Source organism: Glycine max, chromosome 3 (assembly GCF_000004515.6).
Source record: "Glycine max cultivar Williams 82 chromosome 3, Glycine_max_v4.0, whole genome shotgun sequence".
In the NCBI taxonomy this organism is placed as follows: Eukaryota; Viridiplantae; Streptophyta; class Magnoliopsida; order Fabales; family Fabaceae; genus Glycine; species Glycine max.
In genome coordinates this window covers 43,215,142-43,231,828 of record NC_016090.4, presented here as the reverse complement: position 1 = coordinate 43,231,828, position 16,687 = coordinate 43,215,142, and the positions used below count along the sequence as shown (strand labels likewise).

Below are 16,687 nucleotides of genomic sequence, written 5' to 3'. Positions count from 1 at the left end.
TGCGATGGACTATTAATCGGCCCGTTCACTGTTTCTGTGTTTAAATGGCCCAGTTTAGGGGGACTATTCACACTTCTTTTTGTTATTTGCATCCCCCGAAATGCTTTTGTATTTTTTTGTATTTATCAAAATGTCTTTTAAAAAAACTAGTTTGTGTAACGTAAAATTATACATAAAGTACTTTTTATTGTGTATGATACAAAGTGGAAATTAGTTTTCATTGTGTATTTAATTTATTTTTTATTTGTGTTTAATATTTATATTTATTCAATAATTTAATTAGTAAAAAATAATATTCTGATATATATATTTCTTAATTTTCATTTTTGTGTATAATAAAAATTTATTATTAATATAAAAAACTTACATTCTCACTTGATCATAAATTACATTTAATATAATTTTAGTTGGGAAAATGGAATGAATGAGTGAGAAATGAGAAAAGAGGAGCAGCAGGGGGAGGTTAAGGTTGAGGGTGAGAACATTCGTTGGACCAGACATGCTTTTGCACTTCCCTCTTGTTACTTGTTACCCTCAGAAATCAAATTTGCCTTTTACCACGCGTGCCTACCAACCAGTAGTAGTACAGACCTCTCTATACTTCATATTCTAGCCCAATCAGGAAGGGAACATTTTTTTATTTTTTGTCCCCCAATCAAAATATTCGTATATTATGCCTACAGATAAAATAAAAACTCTGAATTGCGAAATATTTAAATTTTGTTTTCCAAGAGATTATATGAGCGTTGAGTACGATTTATTTTTTACTTTACTAATATTAATAACATGTCTAATTATATTCATGAAAATCTATATTTGCAAAAAAGGTCAAATTATATATATATTAATTTTAGTCTAGTTGTTCATGCAACTGATTAACAACTAGAATTAGAAACCAAAAAAAAATTTGATATTAATCGATCATCATAATAGATTTTTTTTCTTACACATACATGGGTTTAAGCCTGCCAGTTGATCTAATTCCATTTTGACAATGTAAGTATATGCACTTAATGTTTTGAGCTGTTTTAACCTAATTAGTTGCTTTGAGTTCGATTCTTAATATTATACTACTACTTTAAAATTCAATAAATTGACATTTATCGTCCTTAATTATTTTATGTGGGCTAGTGAATCAAATCTAAGAAAGTCGGCATATACTACATATGAGAATCTTGGAAGTCAAACAACGTGATTTACCGGCATTCTTCTTCCAGTTTCAATGCGTTTCTAAAGATTTTCGTATAAATTTAGTAGATAAATTCAAATGTAATATTAAATTACAAAACGACATATTAATAGTGCATTGTCTATAAATTAACAAAATGTTAGCAATATTTTCTTTTTACGGGATCAATGTTCTATGATTTAGTACATCTAAATTAAACTAATACTGATTTCATTCAATTATTTAATTCTCCTAACCTTTTTGCAGTCAGAAGTCAAATAATTGTGACAGAACTTGGTATTAAGAGAAGAATTAAATTAACAAGAGCGAGGATGCACAAGCGGTCCAGATGAAAACTTATTATGGTAAAAATGCTCAACCCTAGTTATTAAGTTTTTAAGAATTAATAATATACCACATTTATAGTGTAGGAAAAATTATAGCGACTGAGACAAGTGATAATTAAAAAGTAGCACAAAGCTTCACCATAAGCAAAAGCAGATTATATATATATATATATAAACCAGCCAGAATCGTATACTCAACTCGTGGGCACAATCCATGTCGATTCTGCGAAATTGAACAGGCCATCAACCAGCCGTGACTGTGACTTTGAACAAGAAATTAAGGCTGCTGATGTGTGACATTTCTGCATGGAGTTGAAAGTTGAAACACATTATTTTCATCCAAGTTAGTTTATCATTCTTTATTTTATTTTTACGGTAAGAGTATGTTTGGATCAGTTTTTACACCATTTTAGGACTAAGCTACTCTGTCCTAAGTGATTTCAATACTTCACGATTCACATTGCCATTTTACGTTTTAAAATAATTACTTGCTAGTGTTTGCATCAAATTTAAATTCAAGTTCGGTACTATTATCTCTCAATATTTTGTCACGTGTATGATCTAAATATTATCAAATTTTCAGTTTCGAGTTCATGGTTTTCAGAGACAAAGATTTAGTAAAAAATCCAATATTTATGAAAATAACAAAGGACTCATAATTTTCGTATCTGAAATTTGTGTATAGAATTTATGTACTAGAATGGTTAAAAGAGAACATATATACAGTTTATAATAAATTTTGTAAAAATTTCTTAACATAAATATATATTTTTGGTCCAAGAATAAATACCTTAATTCTAGTTTTATTTTTTTAAATGGGTCATTAAACGGTATAAATGCCCGAAGACATGCAAGCCCATAGGCCGAAAAATAAGGGCAAGGGAATGCACAAGCCCAAATATCAACAATGTTACAGTACTCACTACTGACAAATAGTCAACACATTCTTACATTCATAACCAAGCATGATATCTGAAATAATTGTAATTTTATATATGTTGTGAAAGTTGGTAGCATGTATTGGGTCGCCTTAAAATAAAGCTGTAAAATAAAGTTGGTAGAATGAATTCAATATGGTTTGGCAGCTATATCTTAAAATGAAATATTGAATTCATACACTAACAATTCCATTTTCATTTAAATTCATCCCTGTTTTGTTTAAGAACAAAATACTTTTGACAAAAAAGAAAACTAAGGCAATTCTTTTTATTTTAAGAAAATCAAGGAACGAATTTTTTTGTTGTTGGCCTGATTAAGGCTTTGAATATATAACTGTATTATTCCTTACGTTGTAATTTATTTATTTTAGTTTCTTAATTTACTAACGAGATAAATTGTTTTTGTGAGAAGCTTTCAACCAATGTATTGTTTCAAATGAAGATATGTTACATATTAGCCCCTAATTCTGCTAATCACATAAAATGTTGATATTGCATGTGAGAAGTTTTCGTCTAAATAATTATTACGTGTGCTACTTAGAAAAACTTGGGCAATATGAGCCAGAAGACAGGTACGTAATAACGGATCGGTGTATGACTCTTCTCATTCTCTCTCTAGTGCAGGTACACAAGGCAGGATTAAGTAGCTTGATTTTATTAGTCGATGGTTATGCTAGAAGAACAAGCTAGAATTGGGGAGAGTTAATAAGAACAAATCGTGGCTGATATGCAAGCACGTGTCACGCAAGGGTGAATTCACGGATCATTCTTGTTGACGTGTGGGTGGCCTAAGTAACGAATCTGGACAAAACGAACAAGCCCGCTTCTGTCTCTCATGTTTCTCTCACTCTCATTCTCTACGATAAAACCTCCTTTTTAAGATCAACTTCATCCCTAGGTATAGTGTCGCTTGCACTTTCAAGAAACAAAGGAACAAGAAAAGGTTAAGCAACAAAAAGATAAACATGGAGGACAAAAGGACCGCAATCACAAATAACCAAGCAAGGAAGAAAATCCACCCATTAATTAGAAGCTTAAGCATTGGCGGCGAAGGTGGGATTGCGGGGCTTGTTGTGTTCGGTGGAGCCTTGGCCATTGCGGGTTTCATGGCAGTTGCTTCTTTTGCGAGCAACAAAAATAAGGCAAAGGACACTCATGATGATCACCAACCACCTAAGCCTAAACCTAAACCCCAACAATTGTTATTGGAGGAACACATTTGTAAGAGTGAAGAAGATCATGACACAACCCAAAGTCTCACCTCTCTTATTCAACACGGGGATTCCACATGGTATGCTACGTAAACTTATTATAACATACTTTATTTGTTCAAGAATTTTTATTTCTATTTACCTATTTTTTATCACATTAATTATATTTTTATTTTTATAATTAATTAAATTACACATACATTATGAAATAACTTATAAGAGAAAGAAATTAACCATAAAAGAGGTAAATTTACGACTGTTTTATTAGAATATTTATTTTTATTATAGGTTAAATTAGATTTTTAATCCTTTTATTGTTTAGATTTAATTTAGTCTTTCATTTTAAATGATAAGAAATTATATTCTGTGATGAGTCAAAATTATCACAATTTAAAATCGTCAAATTGAATTTTTGCGACTATTTTATTAGGATATTTATTTTTATTATAGGTTGAATTAGATATTTAATCCTTTAATTTGGTGATCTTTCAATAGATTTAATTTGATCAATGATAAAAAATTATATTTTGGGACTATTAAAAAAAATCATCATTGTGATTTTAAATTGTCAAATTGAATTAATATTCAATTTAAAAAATTAGAAGATTAAATTAAATCTAAATAATAAATTAAAAGAAAAAAAATAATTTAACCTTTATTATATTTCTGGATTTTTACCGAATGACCTTAAAAAAACAGATATAATTTATTTATTAGGAGCATTTCCTTGTTCATATATGTTCATGTCTTTGTGTGTGTTACTGCAGCTGTTGGGCATCCAATATGAGCAAAACCCAAGTTAGTGATTCTTCCGAGTCGTTATCCGTTCAATCCTTGATTTTGGTAATTCATCCTTCCTTTTTATTAATGTAAATGCATGAGTTTGTGTATGGTCTTTAACTTGTTACAAATAACTTGGATATATGTTAAGGAGGAGAAAAATGAGCTTAAAGCAAGAAGTGTAGAGGAGAGCCCAACCGACTTTCACCATCAGGAAATTGTGTTTTCTGACTCTTCGCACCCAGAAAGCGCGGCATCGTCGAACGAAGGTGGGGTTGCGGAAGAATGCATGATGTCATTGCTTAACAGCCCCAGTGGCCAGGATGAAGAACCTCAAGATGACTCAACATCCTCGGAAACAGAAACAGTAACCGAGGACGATGACATTAAGGATGATGACGACGACGATGATGAGATGCTGTCCGATGATGTTTCAGAGATTGGCGAACAAGATGGCTCAAAAGTGGCAACAGGGACTACCTCCATGGAGCCAGTTTGGCCTGAGGAGCTGATACAGCATGCAAAGCAAAAATTCAAAGGAGACAGCCATGTTTGCTCCGATTCTGAAGTGGATGGCTCCGATGACTTGGACGAGGCTATGATGACTGTGGCAAACCAAGCAACTATGAACCAAAATCTAAACTTCTTTATGGTGCCCAATAATCAACCATTAACCACCTGGGTTTTTCCCTTCCTGTTGCTAGCGCTGCTGTTGATCTTAGTTCTACTCACTCGTCGCCCACAAGAATCATTTTATGTCCTAGACGAGGGTACTACAGTAGTGAAGCGAATTTAGAGGATCAAATGTTCAATTTTTTTTTTCTTCTTTCCTATGAGTTTGGAAATGGCCGGCATTGCCATTCTCACGTTTACTGAAACCATATACGTTGTGGATTATGATATATGGAGATGAGAATGCTACAACTTACTTTTTAAATACAATTTTTTATTTTTCTATCGTTTATTTGATTAAAATACACTGATAATATATATTTTCTATACTAAACTAATGGTAAATCATTTTATTCATAATTGTTTTAAAAATACACCTAACATAAATTAATTATTGGTGCAAAAAAGTATACATTAATAATGAATAAACTATATTTAAAATTTATGAAATTTAAGTCCCACTTTAAATTTCCTAAGCTTTAATAATAAATTTCATGAATCCTAATGAATTTCTATCAACGACAAAGAGTGTACTAAAAAAGGTCATTAACATTTTTAATGGGAATAAATCTATTTTGAGAATCCATATATCAATCAATTAAAAATTTAAAAGTCATTCTTTTACATAAGAGAAAAAAGTATTTTTTTTTAAAAAGACAAAAAAGAAAAATAAAATCAGAATGCGTTTACTGGTCCTGCCTATTACGAATGCCAGTATTATTAGCATTTTCCAAAGGTAGAAATGGAAGACTTGAAAGTTGAAACTGGCCAGGGAAAGTGACAATTTGTAATAAGAGACCCCTAGCAATCTCCTTGGATAAATGCTTAGTTTCTGCACAACTACTTTACATTGTATACTCCTTTATCCTATCACTCTTTTCTATATACAGTGCCTTGAGTTTCGAGTCTTTTGACTCAATAGGTTGCTGCCGGATTATTTGGTTAGAAGTTCGAACAAATATATGAGAACTATACCATAAACAAAATTTAGCCACATAAATGCCTACGCTGCTGCGGACAAAACTTAATTCCCTGGTGTTGGGCAAACTGTAGTAGACGCCAAGAGCCACTGCAATCGAATCAACTAGCATTCGAGAACGCCACGGTCTTCCATCAAGCTTGGCCAGCTGCAACCGGTAGACCATCCCAAAACACCCAATATCAGATCTACTTTAGAGCAAGCAGTGACCTGAACAATAAATTATTTGTGAGTTGACAAAGAACACATTTGATGAAACAATTCATAATGAGCGTTTTCAGACATGATACAGTACCAAATTTTCCAAATTTCCTTCTACGTGAAATACCATAACAGCCATTCCCCTTCCTCCATCAATCTCAGCCTGGTCATTTAATAAGTCAAAGTGTTACTGATATGCCGAAAGTAGACCCATACTAATATAATGTCAAGACGTCTTATTTGAGTACTGTATAATAGGTTGGATTTTGGTTTAACCACTCACCACACAAGAACATATGGCTATGCCTGCAGTGGCCAATGCTGTAGTGACCTCAGCCATCATGCCTGCAATAATTATTAACTGGGTTACAAGATGGTGGAATAACGTTTGATACTGTGTCAGAGAGATGAGTCATCAGCCAGAGCATTTAACGAAACACTACTAGATATTCATTTTACCATCCCATCTCCAAGCCAAATTCTGACCCAATGGGTTTCACCCAGATATCACTCTACTCTTATATTAGATCGGAAAAATACAGTTACCACAATGTTCATGGGCCACAAGGTGCAAAGCATCCATTTTACAGGCACGGATAATCAGTAAAAGCTAATAGATTAACATGCATCTTATGTTGACAATGTATTATTATGATTACCAACCTGCATACCATATCCTCTATCAACAATGTTCACTTGAATTTTGCACATCCAAGCAAAAGCAGATTTAATCAATGTTATTCAGAAGAGCAAGCTTACCTTTTCGGTCTATACATACTACAGATAACCATTGGATGGAGTGCCCTTCCATATTGTGCCAAGAAGCAATTTTCTGGGCTTGCCAACTTTCTAAACCTGGCAGGACTTCCTTATATCTTGGAATGTTAACTTGAATCATCTTTGCGACAAGGTTTCCCTGCAGTAGCATCTCCCCTTTGCCGTTGAAACTTTCATGCTGCACATGCTTATTATGTTTTCCATTGACCTTAGGGATCCAAGCACTTCCATTGTTACTTTGGAGGACAGTCTCACTTCTTCCCGAAGTTGATATTTCGGCTCCATTCACAAACATTTTACCCCACGTATATTTAGAGCCACTGGAACCTTTTGACACTTCTTCAGATTCACTATCCCCGTCAGAATCAATGACAAAGTCATTGACTGCTTCCGTAGTGATATCAGCAGCAGAGCGTGCAGCTTGCTCCCTCAGAAACTACACATAATATAAAATGTTTATTTAAAGCAAAACCTTTTCAGGGTTAAGCCATCATATGAAATCCTACCTTCATTATTTTATGTCTTGCACTACGTGTTTTAGCATGTTGCAGCCACTGCTTATGCCTCTGAAAAGCTGATTTGGTGGAAAGTGCCTAGAAATAAAGTTAATATTATGAGCTCCGGCGAAGTCAAAGGCAAATATATAAGGTAACTGTAACTAACCATTTATGTATCTATAAGCAAAAACATTTTCCTTAAATAACAAAGGGTGAAAAGAATTTATTATTGTCATAGAAGAAACATACAAATTATTATGAAGGGGAAAACATCAAACATGTTGAAATTTTAGGATTTATTAAGAGAGGAAGAGCGAGAAAAGGAATACTCAATAAAGGGAGATTATATCAATATGCTGTAAAATAGTGTGTAACAAAATATTAACCCAATAATCTTATTTATATTGATAATTAGGTCAAATATTAGCATGATATTAGGTGTACAAGCCTGAGCCCTCTATTGCAACAACACTACTAATCAAAATTGATTCCTCAATGATTTGAGCATCATAAGGAAACATAATAAAAAATTTAAGAACTTCTAAGAAAGCTCCCTCAATGGGATGAATAATTGTTTCACAAGATATTGCAAATATATTATGATGATATGCTAAGATATTCTAACAAAACAAAAAACATTTGTGTAAACATGCAAAACATTTGATAGCACACACTTAGATCATAAATCTGACAATTCAATAAACAAAGTATCTTCCTAATATCACCATTGCAAAGTAAATTTATATTTTCAAAACGTAATGACTTTCCAATTACATCAAATCTATAAAAAAAACAGACACATAGGATGAGTTGAACAATACTGACATTATATGTGATTATCTCCACAACTTCTGCATTTGCAAGTACATGAGCGGGAGAAACAAGATTTCCATTGACCTGCATTTACACCAAAGGCTTCTAATATTTCAATAATACAAACATTTTATTTTATGTGTCTCTGACTGACATCTGACACTTGATTCTATTAGCATGCAAATGTGACGAGTGATACCTTTGCAGCTACCATCTTGTTGCCTATTTCAGTGTGTATCATATAAGCGTAGTCAATGACAGTAGCACCCTGAGGAAGATTCTTAATCTGCATATAATGTGACAAAAAATCATCAAGAAAAGGCAGATAGTATTGAAATACATGTTCTAAAATTGTCTTCTTCAATCAACTGAAGGGGGAAAAAATAGTCATGGTATATGACAGACCAATCCTTACCTCTCCCCTTGGTGTGAACACAAAGACACGACTGCCCAGCAGATCTCTTGTAATAGTGTCGACAAATTCCCTAGAACTCATGTTGCCAACAAACTCTTCTTGCCACTCTCTAATTGCATTGAGCCAGCCAATCTGTAGGAAATGAAAATACTTCATTCATGAAGTCAGGCATCAAGATTTTTTTTAATGCAAAGCGAATGTTACCACTAGGCCAACAGACTAGTGACAACAAACTTGAGTAATGGCTACACCAAAATCTCTCTTTAAAGTTTAAAAGATTATTTCTATCATAGTCTATCAGGGACAGATAATTTACTCTGAGTGCAATATTGGCATTGTTCAGACAAACTGTCTTCCCTCTTGAGCTTTTACTACTTGGTGTTGCACTTCCAACCAAGCCTGTGACAAATTCTCTCCCACTATAATGAGCAGCAATGCCCCTCTCAGCTATCAAATCCATTTCTTCTGTTCTAATCTGCAAAGAGTATGACATACTAATAAGGAAAACATATGATTAACTTTATTTGGATCAGCTAGGGCTCTATAAACAATTAGTTGGTGAAAATGGAACATGCAGAAGTAAAATTTGAAAAAAGCAACAACCAAAAAAATACCTGGACTTCTAGCCTAAACATGCTCTCATACAAAAATGGAATCACAGTGGTCTGAAGACTCTGGTAGCCATTTGGTTTAGGGGTTGCAATATAATCCTTCACCTAAAACAAAACAAACCAAATATTCCACACCAGTCAATGAAAATTTATGTCTCTTAAAACTAACACTTTCTACTCTCAAATATAATAGAAAATAACATACGTACAGATCTAGGAATAGGGGTCCAGATTCCATGGATCAACCCCAGAACATGATAGCAAATCTGCAGAAAACACAAGAGAGAAATGTTTTCTGATATACCGGGTAAAAAAGGGGAGAAAAACAGCCATATCTTTGACCATGATAAGTAGTTACCTGCTGTGGATTGCATAAAGGCCCAACCCCAATGCATTGCTTCGGTTTAATAATAATACGAAGCTGGTTACAATAAACAGTTGGTTTTCAACATACAAACTTAAAAATTCATCCAAAATCTTTATAACACACTAAGCATTCCAAGGTATATATCAAAGCAAACCTGTGCAATTTGGTTAATCTCATTGATTGAACTTTTTGATTTGAGAACAGCTTTATAGATACTGCAAATGATCAGCAATATTTCTTAAGGAATAGCCAGAAAAGAACATCTAATAACAGAACAATGTATGCATCAAGTATGTAGAAAAACTTTGTGATATATAGTATAGAAAAACTATGACGTGTAAAATGTACATGATGTCAAACACATCAACCAACATGAACAGTTGGATAAACAAAAATTGACATTGAGATTTGGGGCTTAACCTGTAAGGCTCTTTACATACAGCACGAACTTCTGTTTTAACAGTTAGAAGGTCTAAGAATTGATCATCTTGGATTTTCTTCATCAACATTTTGTTTGCCTATCAAGAAAGGGAGAACAAAGAAGCTTAATCAAAGGACTACAGTGACACAGTATCATCTGGAAGAAAAGGTTCAATAAATGAACATATAGAAAGATGGCAAGCAGTTATAATACTTGTCTATTCAAACACCAATTTAAGATAGACAGACCAGCATTACCTCCAGAAGTTCTTTCTCATGTTCTTTGTATAGCTCTGCTACTCTTCTCTTCACCTTAGCATAGTCTTCCGCATTTGTGTACATAAATGATAGATTTTCTAGTTCTGACTGCATCGTCAAAAAAGCAGAACTATGATATGTCTAATTTCCCTCATAGGATGAAATATAGGTATATTACTATAAACTTCAAAGTATTTCAATCCTGAGTTCTACTTTAAATATGTGGACTCATGGCATTACAGGAAAAAAAAAAACACGAATGATAGTCCTTATTGATTTCTTAATTATAGGATACCTTTATTTGATACATCCCAAGCAACTTTGCCAAAGGAGCAAATACCTGCAATGTCTCCATCGCAATGCTAGTCTGTACAAATATTAATATTAATGTTAGGAACACGATTTAGGAGCTAGGCTTATCATACACTCAATCCATTTGATATCACATCTAACAAGATAAAACAACAATACTACTATAAGTCTATAACCAATAATGGTTGGTTTCAGTAGAAGTGGACTATGACCCCTGGCAAAGTCTACCCGCAATGTCAGGGTTTTAAGTCCTGCAACTATTGACCCATTGCCCTGGAGAGGGCCTTACCCAACCACCACCCCAGGGCCAAGTATGGGTCTTATAGCCGCCTATGAGGAATCCAATAAAAAAAAATGATGATATTGCTATAACATTTAAGACATAAATGCCTTGGGCTTATTCAGTACCATTCACATTATGTTGCCCTTTTAGAAAGTTCAATGACAATAACAGAATGTAGTAAAGGCCACTCAGAAAAAGATAGTTCCTCATGAACAATGAAATTTACTTTTTAGTTTCAAGACATTGAAAATTAATAAGATTGGACTAAATGAATTTATCAATCTCAGTTTCAGAGTCAGATTCATTTTGCTAATAAGCCAATATTTCTATCAAAATCCCTAACTTTACTTGATTGCATAGTCCTTTTGGCAAGTGAATGTATCTTTTCAAGTTAGATCTTCATCTGAAAATTGCATCTATCTTTTTTTTAAAAGGAAGGTCCAAGCATCTATCTCTCATTATAGAAGTCACAACTCGCAAATTTTGATAGGGACCCACCTATTTAATGTTTTGTAGAGAGAAATCAACTAAATTACATGAGAAGATTCATTCCCTTTTTCTATTATCTCATAGTAAAAGGATTGCATGGCCATAATAGTTTCCTTCCTTTGGGCAAAACAGAAAAAAGTCACCCAGTTATTATTCAAATCAGCGGCCCTAACCTGTTTATGAGGAGGCATATGTGATAGCGTGCGCATGTTATGCAACCTATCTGCCAATTTGACAATTATAACACGAACCTGAAATGAGACATTTGTTATTTGTCAAACCGCTTTCAACAAAGAATGCATTGGGAATGGGAATAGACAAGAATCTATTATGAAAAAGAGGTCACCTCCTCAGTCATAGCCAGAAACATTTGCCGAAGATCTTCTGCTTTCACATCTTGCACAGAATCATTTTCATTCTTATACTTCAACTTTCCCAGTTTCGACACCTAGTTAGGATTTAGAATGTAGCATGCGCCAAATTTATTTGGTAAGTTTATGAATATGGAACCAATGCTATTGAGGATTTTAGATTTGCAGTAATTTCAATTTAAAATTCAAGAATAATAAGTACCTTGGTCTCTCCTTCCACAATGTGTCGCACAGTAGCACCAAATTCCTCCTCTATCCTCTCAAAAGTAACGACATTTGTATCCTCAACTGTATCATGAAGTAATCCAGCAGCAATCGACTCCCAGTCAAGTTCCTAGACAAATGGTTGGATCCATCATAAATATTGATTTGTTATACGCACTTAAGTAAATTTGGCAAAAAGGGAAGCATTTCTTCATGACTCACAAGTTCTCCCAGAATACGTGCAACCTCGACTGGGTGAATGATGAAGGGTTCACCACTGCGTCTTTTCTGACCATCATGAGCTTTAAACGCCAACTGTAACAACCAGGAATAAAACAGAAACAAAACAAAAAAATAAATAAATCCAACTATGTTCAGGAGATGATTTTGCCAGAAAGAGCATGCTAAGATTGCTTCTTGAGGTAATCAACTCACCATAAAAGCATTGTAGACTAACTCCAGTTCTTTAGGAGACAGGTATGAGATAACAGGTGTAAGATCCTGAGGCAATCAGATGATAGGTAGTACAGTACGACTCAGAGACTAGCAAAGAGGATGTTCCCATTCACAGAATTATAATCAACAATAGACATGATTCCATAAAATTGACTACTGTACCTCCCACAAACTTTCCGCAGAAAAATCAGTGACAGCATCCGGGGCCAAAGAACAACACAATTGCCATCTCCTAGGAGCATTTTGAGACAACATAGATCTAGAGCATCCTTCAAAAAGTACGATATCAATTGGTTCATCACGACATGAACCATCTACACTAAAGGTTTCACACCCCTGTCAATTTCGCGAGATTAACAGGTAATCTAATTAGTAATAAAAACATCCGTTGCAACCATATTGATTCAATATTAATAGAAATGAAAATGATCAATCAAATACTCTCATACCAATAACAAGCATCCCTAACAGCCAAATGTAAGTCAAAAAATTGAAAGCATTCACACTTCGAAACGCCAAGGGAAACATAAAAAACTTACAAAATTATACCGGTTCCTTCGTCCGTTGCGCCCATTCGACAAGTCCGAACACTGATGAGGATGAGCAGTGCTGGCAAGAAAGCCAGTGAGAACCCTCGGAGCTTTCCACGCGGACGATAGAAGACTACAGTCGAATCTTCCATTTCCATCCCCTCTCCACAGCTTGCACGCGTTCACGCATTCTAGAGAAACTGCAGCAGCAGCATAATTCATACACACCTTCACTCAGAAAACCACACTCGCAAAACTCTTCCACTCAAAAGAAACGACAACAGCGAATGAACCAAACGACATAAACAACATTCAGCAGTAAAATTCAACACTCAGCGGTTGGTGGCGCGTGAAATTGCGCGGGGAGAAAAAAAAATCTGAAGCGCGTTAATAGAGAGGAAACTATGCATTACGCAAATTAGTGGAGCCTTGGTTTGCATTTATTTTTTTAGGGCAACGAAGGCACGTGCGGAGTTTTAAGGAAGGTTTAGTAGACGTACCAGATAAGGAGGATGCAGAGGCCATGTTTTATTGGAAGAGAGCAATCTCATTGAATCTTGAATCCCTGAAGCATGCGGAATCGGAAGCAGCGAGCGAATGATAGGCTCATTGAGGTTTTGGATTGAGAGGGAATCGGAATTGGGGACTGAGAGTTGTGCAATGAACAAGAGCCAGCGATAACAAACACAGCTACGACGGGATATCGAGTTTAGCTGAGGCCACACAAATACCCTTTCCTAAAGATATTTTTCTCTTTCTCTTTCCCTTTTTTACATTTAATATTATTTTTCTTTTTTCTATTCAAGGAAAGGGGAGAAATTACTCCAAAATTCACTGATTATTGAATATTCAATAACATTAACTATTTGTTTATTTAGGTAAAAATTCATTAATAATTATATATATAAAAACAATTAACTGTAGAGCAAAAAATTACTCCAAACTTTACAGGTTTTCTTACACAAATTAAAAAAAAAACAATTACTCCAAGACAATAATATTATTAGGAGTACATAGTATGTATTAGGAGGCAAAATTGGAATAAAAACATTGATATTTTTATTGAAAATTGAAAACCTCAACCAATATGTTTTCTTAATATTAAAATGACAATCAATATAAAATAGAGGGAATATATTTTTTTAGACAAATTTGTTTAAGACGGTTACTGAGCACTAAATGCGTTCTACAAACCTATTCCTCTATTAAATCCAACTATCGTTCGATTGACATTTCACAGTAATTATATTATTTTTACCTCAATAAATTCACAACATTTATCAAAATAAACTACCAATGTTCAGTGTTTAAGAGTCACATTAGTTATCATTTAACTTTATAAGTGTATAATAATAATAATAATTAAAATATTTAAACTTAAAACTTGTACAAATTATTAAGTTCTTCACTGGTAGACTTTTTTTTCTGAGAAAAAGTTCTTCACTACTAGACTAGCTAACTCTAGTAAATTAAATTTGATGTCTGTCGAAAATAATAATATTTTTATCAAATGTTACCCAATTATTAATTGATGTTAGTTTGAGGGAAAAAAAGTATTAAAGGATGACAACTTTTTTTTTGAGAGATTGCATTGTCGCCCAGACATCCATTGCCTTCCCAATTACGTTCATGAAATATTGTTTCTTTGGTCCCTCCACGCTCTAACCCTATGTTTGTCAAATGGGAGAAAAGAATGTAGAGAGGGAAAAAAGCATAGACAGCAAATAATTTTCTTTTGTTTGATTAGAGAAACCGAAAAAAATAAGAAATGAGAAATTGATTTTTAGAAGAAAAAAAATATTTTTTCTTTTTAATTTAAATTTTATTTTTTAGAAAAAAAAAGTCACGATAACATTTTCGTTTGCATTCAATTCATGAATGGTGTGCATGACTAGAAGTCAAATCAAAGGGAGATGAAGCCTAGGCTCCCAAAGAAGAAAAAAATGAATTAATTCAACATAATTCAAATCAAATCATATTAACACATGACAAATGGGGTGAGAAAAAATTAACATAGTTTGTTTTAGGCTATGTATAGGAGTTGGGTTTTGAAGAGTAGGATAAATATTTTTAATAAACATTTTCTAATTTAATAACTTTTTAAAATAAAAAAATAGTTTTTCATTATTATCATATAATATATGATTTAATCCTTTTACTTTAAAAAAATATTTTTTTTCATGATGGAATATGAATACTCCATAACTAATGTCATAATAACAAAAAAAAACAAAAGAATATTTATTTTCCTTCCTTTCTCTTATTTTAAAATATAATTTTCAAATATTCGGTGAACGGAGGCCCAACATTTAAGAATATATCCACTAATCTAAAACCCATGAAGCCCACTCACTATCAAATTCTACTTGTGTTGAGCAAAGGGCATTTATACATTGCACATCCTATTTGGCATTCTACACCTCCCTAAAGACTTCAGCAGACAAAATACTCCCTTATTAGACATCCTCATTCCAGAAAGGTTATTTTTGAAATAGGATACCTTTCAGGAATAATTATTCAAGAATATAATTTTTTCATAGTAAGATTCTAAAAGGATTATCCTATTTCAGAATAATTATTCTAGAATATGAAAATCTATATTTTGAAATAACTATTCAATCTTGGTGCAGTTGTGGCAGTACATGGACGATCCCCTCACTCCTCATATCAAGCACTTCCACGATATTTTCCTACAGTGCCTCCTCACGAACGCTTCCATTAACCCTAAGTCTGAATTGTCGCGATTAAATTTGTGATTACTCTCGCGGAAACAAGGGAGCGTGAGGGCGAAATGATGTAGGACAGAGTGTGATGGCGAACCAGAGGGAGAAGATCAAACCTTGCTAGTAAAAGAGTATTTTTTACCATTTGGAAGGTGTAAGATTCAAAGTGTAGGATACAAATGCCTAAGCAAAGAACCCCAAGAACTTTTGAAGCAGAAAATGTAGCCCATCTTCGGGCTCAATACTTAACGTTCCAACACTTTTGTGCAGTTTCGTATTAATATTTTTTTATTATTATTGAGGTATTAATAAATTACTTGTAGCGGACCGGGACCTGTGTATTGCATTTTTTTAAAGAAAACACAAAGATAAAAAAGAAAGTAAAAAAGTTAATATAAAAAAAAAACTTGAAATGATAACGATTGGACAATTTTTATAATATAATTCATAAGTGACAACTAACAGGGGTAATCAGTTAATTTATTTTAAGAAAAAAAATATTTTTTTATTTATTAAAAGATTTTTCATTGAAAACTAATTATTTATCAAGATTAAATTTTTTAATATGTAGGAATAAAAAATAGGCATTAAAATATTTATTAAGATTAATCTCCTCACAAAGCATGTGCGAACGCATAAATATTTTTTTTCCCTTCCCGGTCTGGACATAAATATTGATTCGTAGACTAGCATTGCACACCATGGTGGCGACGAATACAAACTGAAACTCCGGAGATAAGAACGTTTTATAACTCGAATTTTATCGTATTTTGCAAACCAAGTGGAGACAAATATTGTGGATGAACCTCAACTTTATGGGCAAATTGATTTAAGGGTTTAATTTTTAATATTTTAATTATGGATC

At 33.3% G+C, this 16,687-nt stretch overlaps 2 protein-coding genes across 3 annotated transcripts; one reads left to right on the top strand and one right to left on the bottom strand.

Annotated features, from left to right (window-relative positions):
• The first annotated feature begins 2,922 nt into the window (after positions 1–2,922).
• LOC102666533 (nuclear polyadenylated RNA-binding protein 3) lies at positions 2,923–5,381 on the top strand. Its single transcript, XM_006577093.4, has 3 exons — positions 2,923–3,744; positions 4,432–4,507; positions 4,596–5,381. Exons 1-3 carry the CDS (start codon positions 3,419–3,421, stop codon positions 5,238–5,240), a joined length of 1,047 nt encoding a protein of 348 aa, XP_006577156.1. The 5' UTR covers positions 2,923–3,418; the 3' UTR covers positions 5,241–5,381.
• Positions 5,382–5,818: 437 nt separating this feature from the next.
• Positions 5,819–13,819, bottom strand: LOC100786637 (putative GTP diphosphokinase RSH1, chloroplastic). 2 transcript variants are annotated; one of them, XM_003520696.4, is made up of 24 exons: positions 13,600–13,819; positions 13,109–13,299; positions 12,732–12,905; positions 12,549–12,614; positions 12,336–12,428; positions 12,112–12,243; positions 11,885–11,986; positions 11,712–11,789; positions 10,750–10,821; positions 10,455–10,562; positions 10,197–10,294; positions 9,931–9,991; positions 9,768–9,830; positions 9,619–9,675; positions 9,413–9,514; positions 9,115–9,273; positions 8,799–8,930; positions 8,583–8,669; positions 8,396–8,467; positions 7,580–7,666; positions 7,056–7,509; positions 6,580–6,641; positions 6,391–6,459; positions 5,819–6,305 (listed from the first exon to the last, which is right to left on the bottom strand). In XM_003520696.4, the coding sequence occupies exons 1-24, from the start codon at positions 13,622–13,624 to the stop codon at positions 6,201–6,203; spliced, it is 2,649 nt and encodes an 882-aa protein (XP_003520744.1). In that variant the 5' UTR covers positions 13,625–13,819; the 3' UTR covers positions 5,819–6,200. The 2 variants fall into 2 exon arrangements, with proteins under 2 accessions (XP_003520744.1, XP_014629437.1); XM_014773951.3 differs by lacking the exon at positions 13,600–13,819 and having other exon boundaries at positions 13,119–13,260.
• Between the last annotated feature and the right edge of the window lie 2,868 nt (positions 13,820–16,687).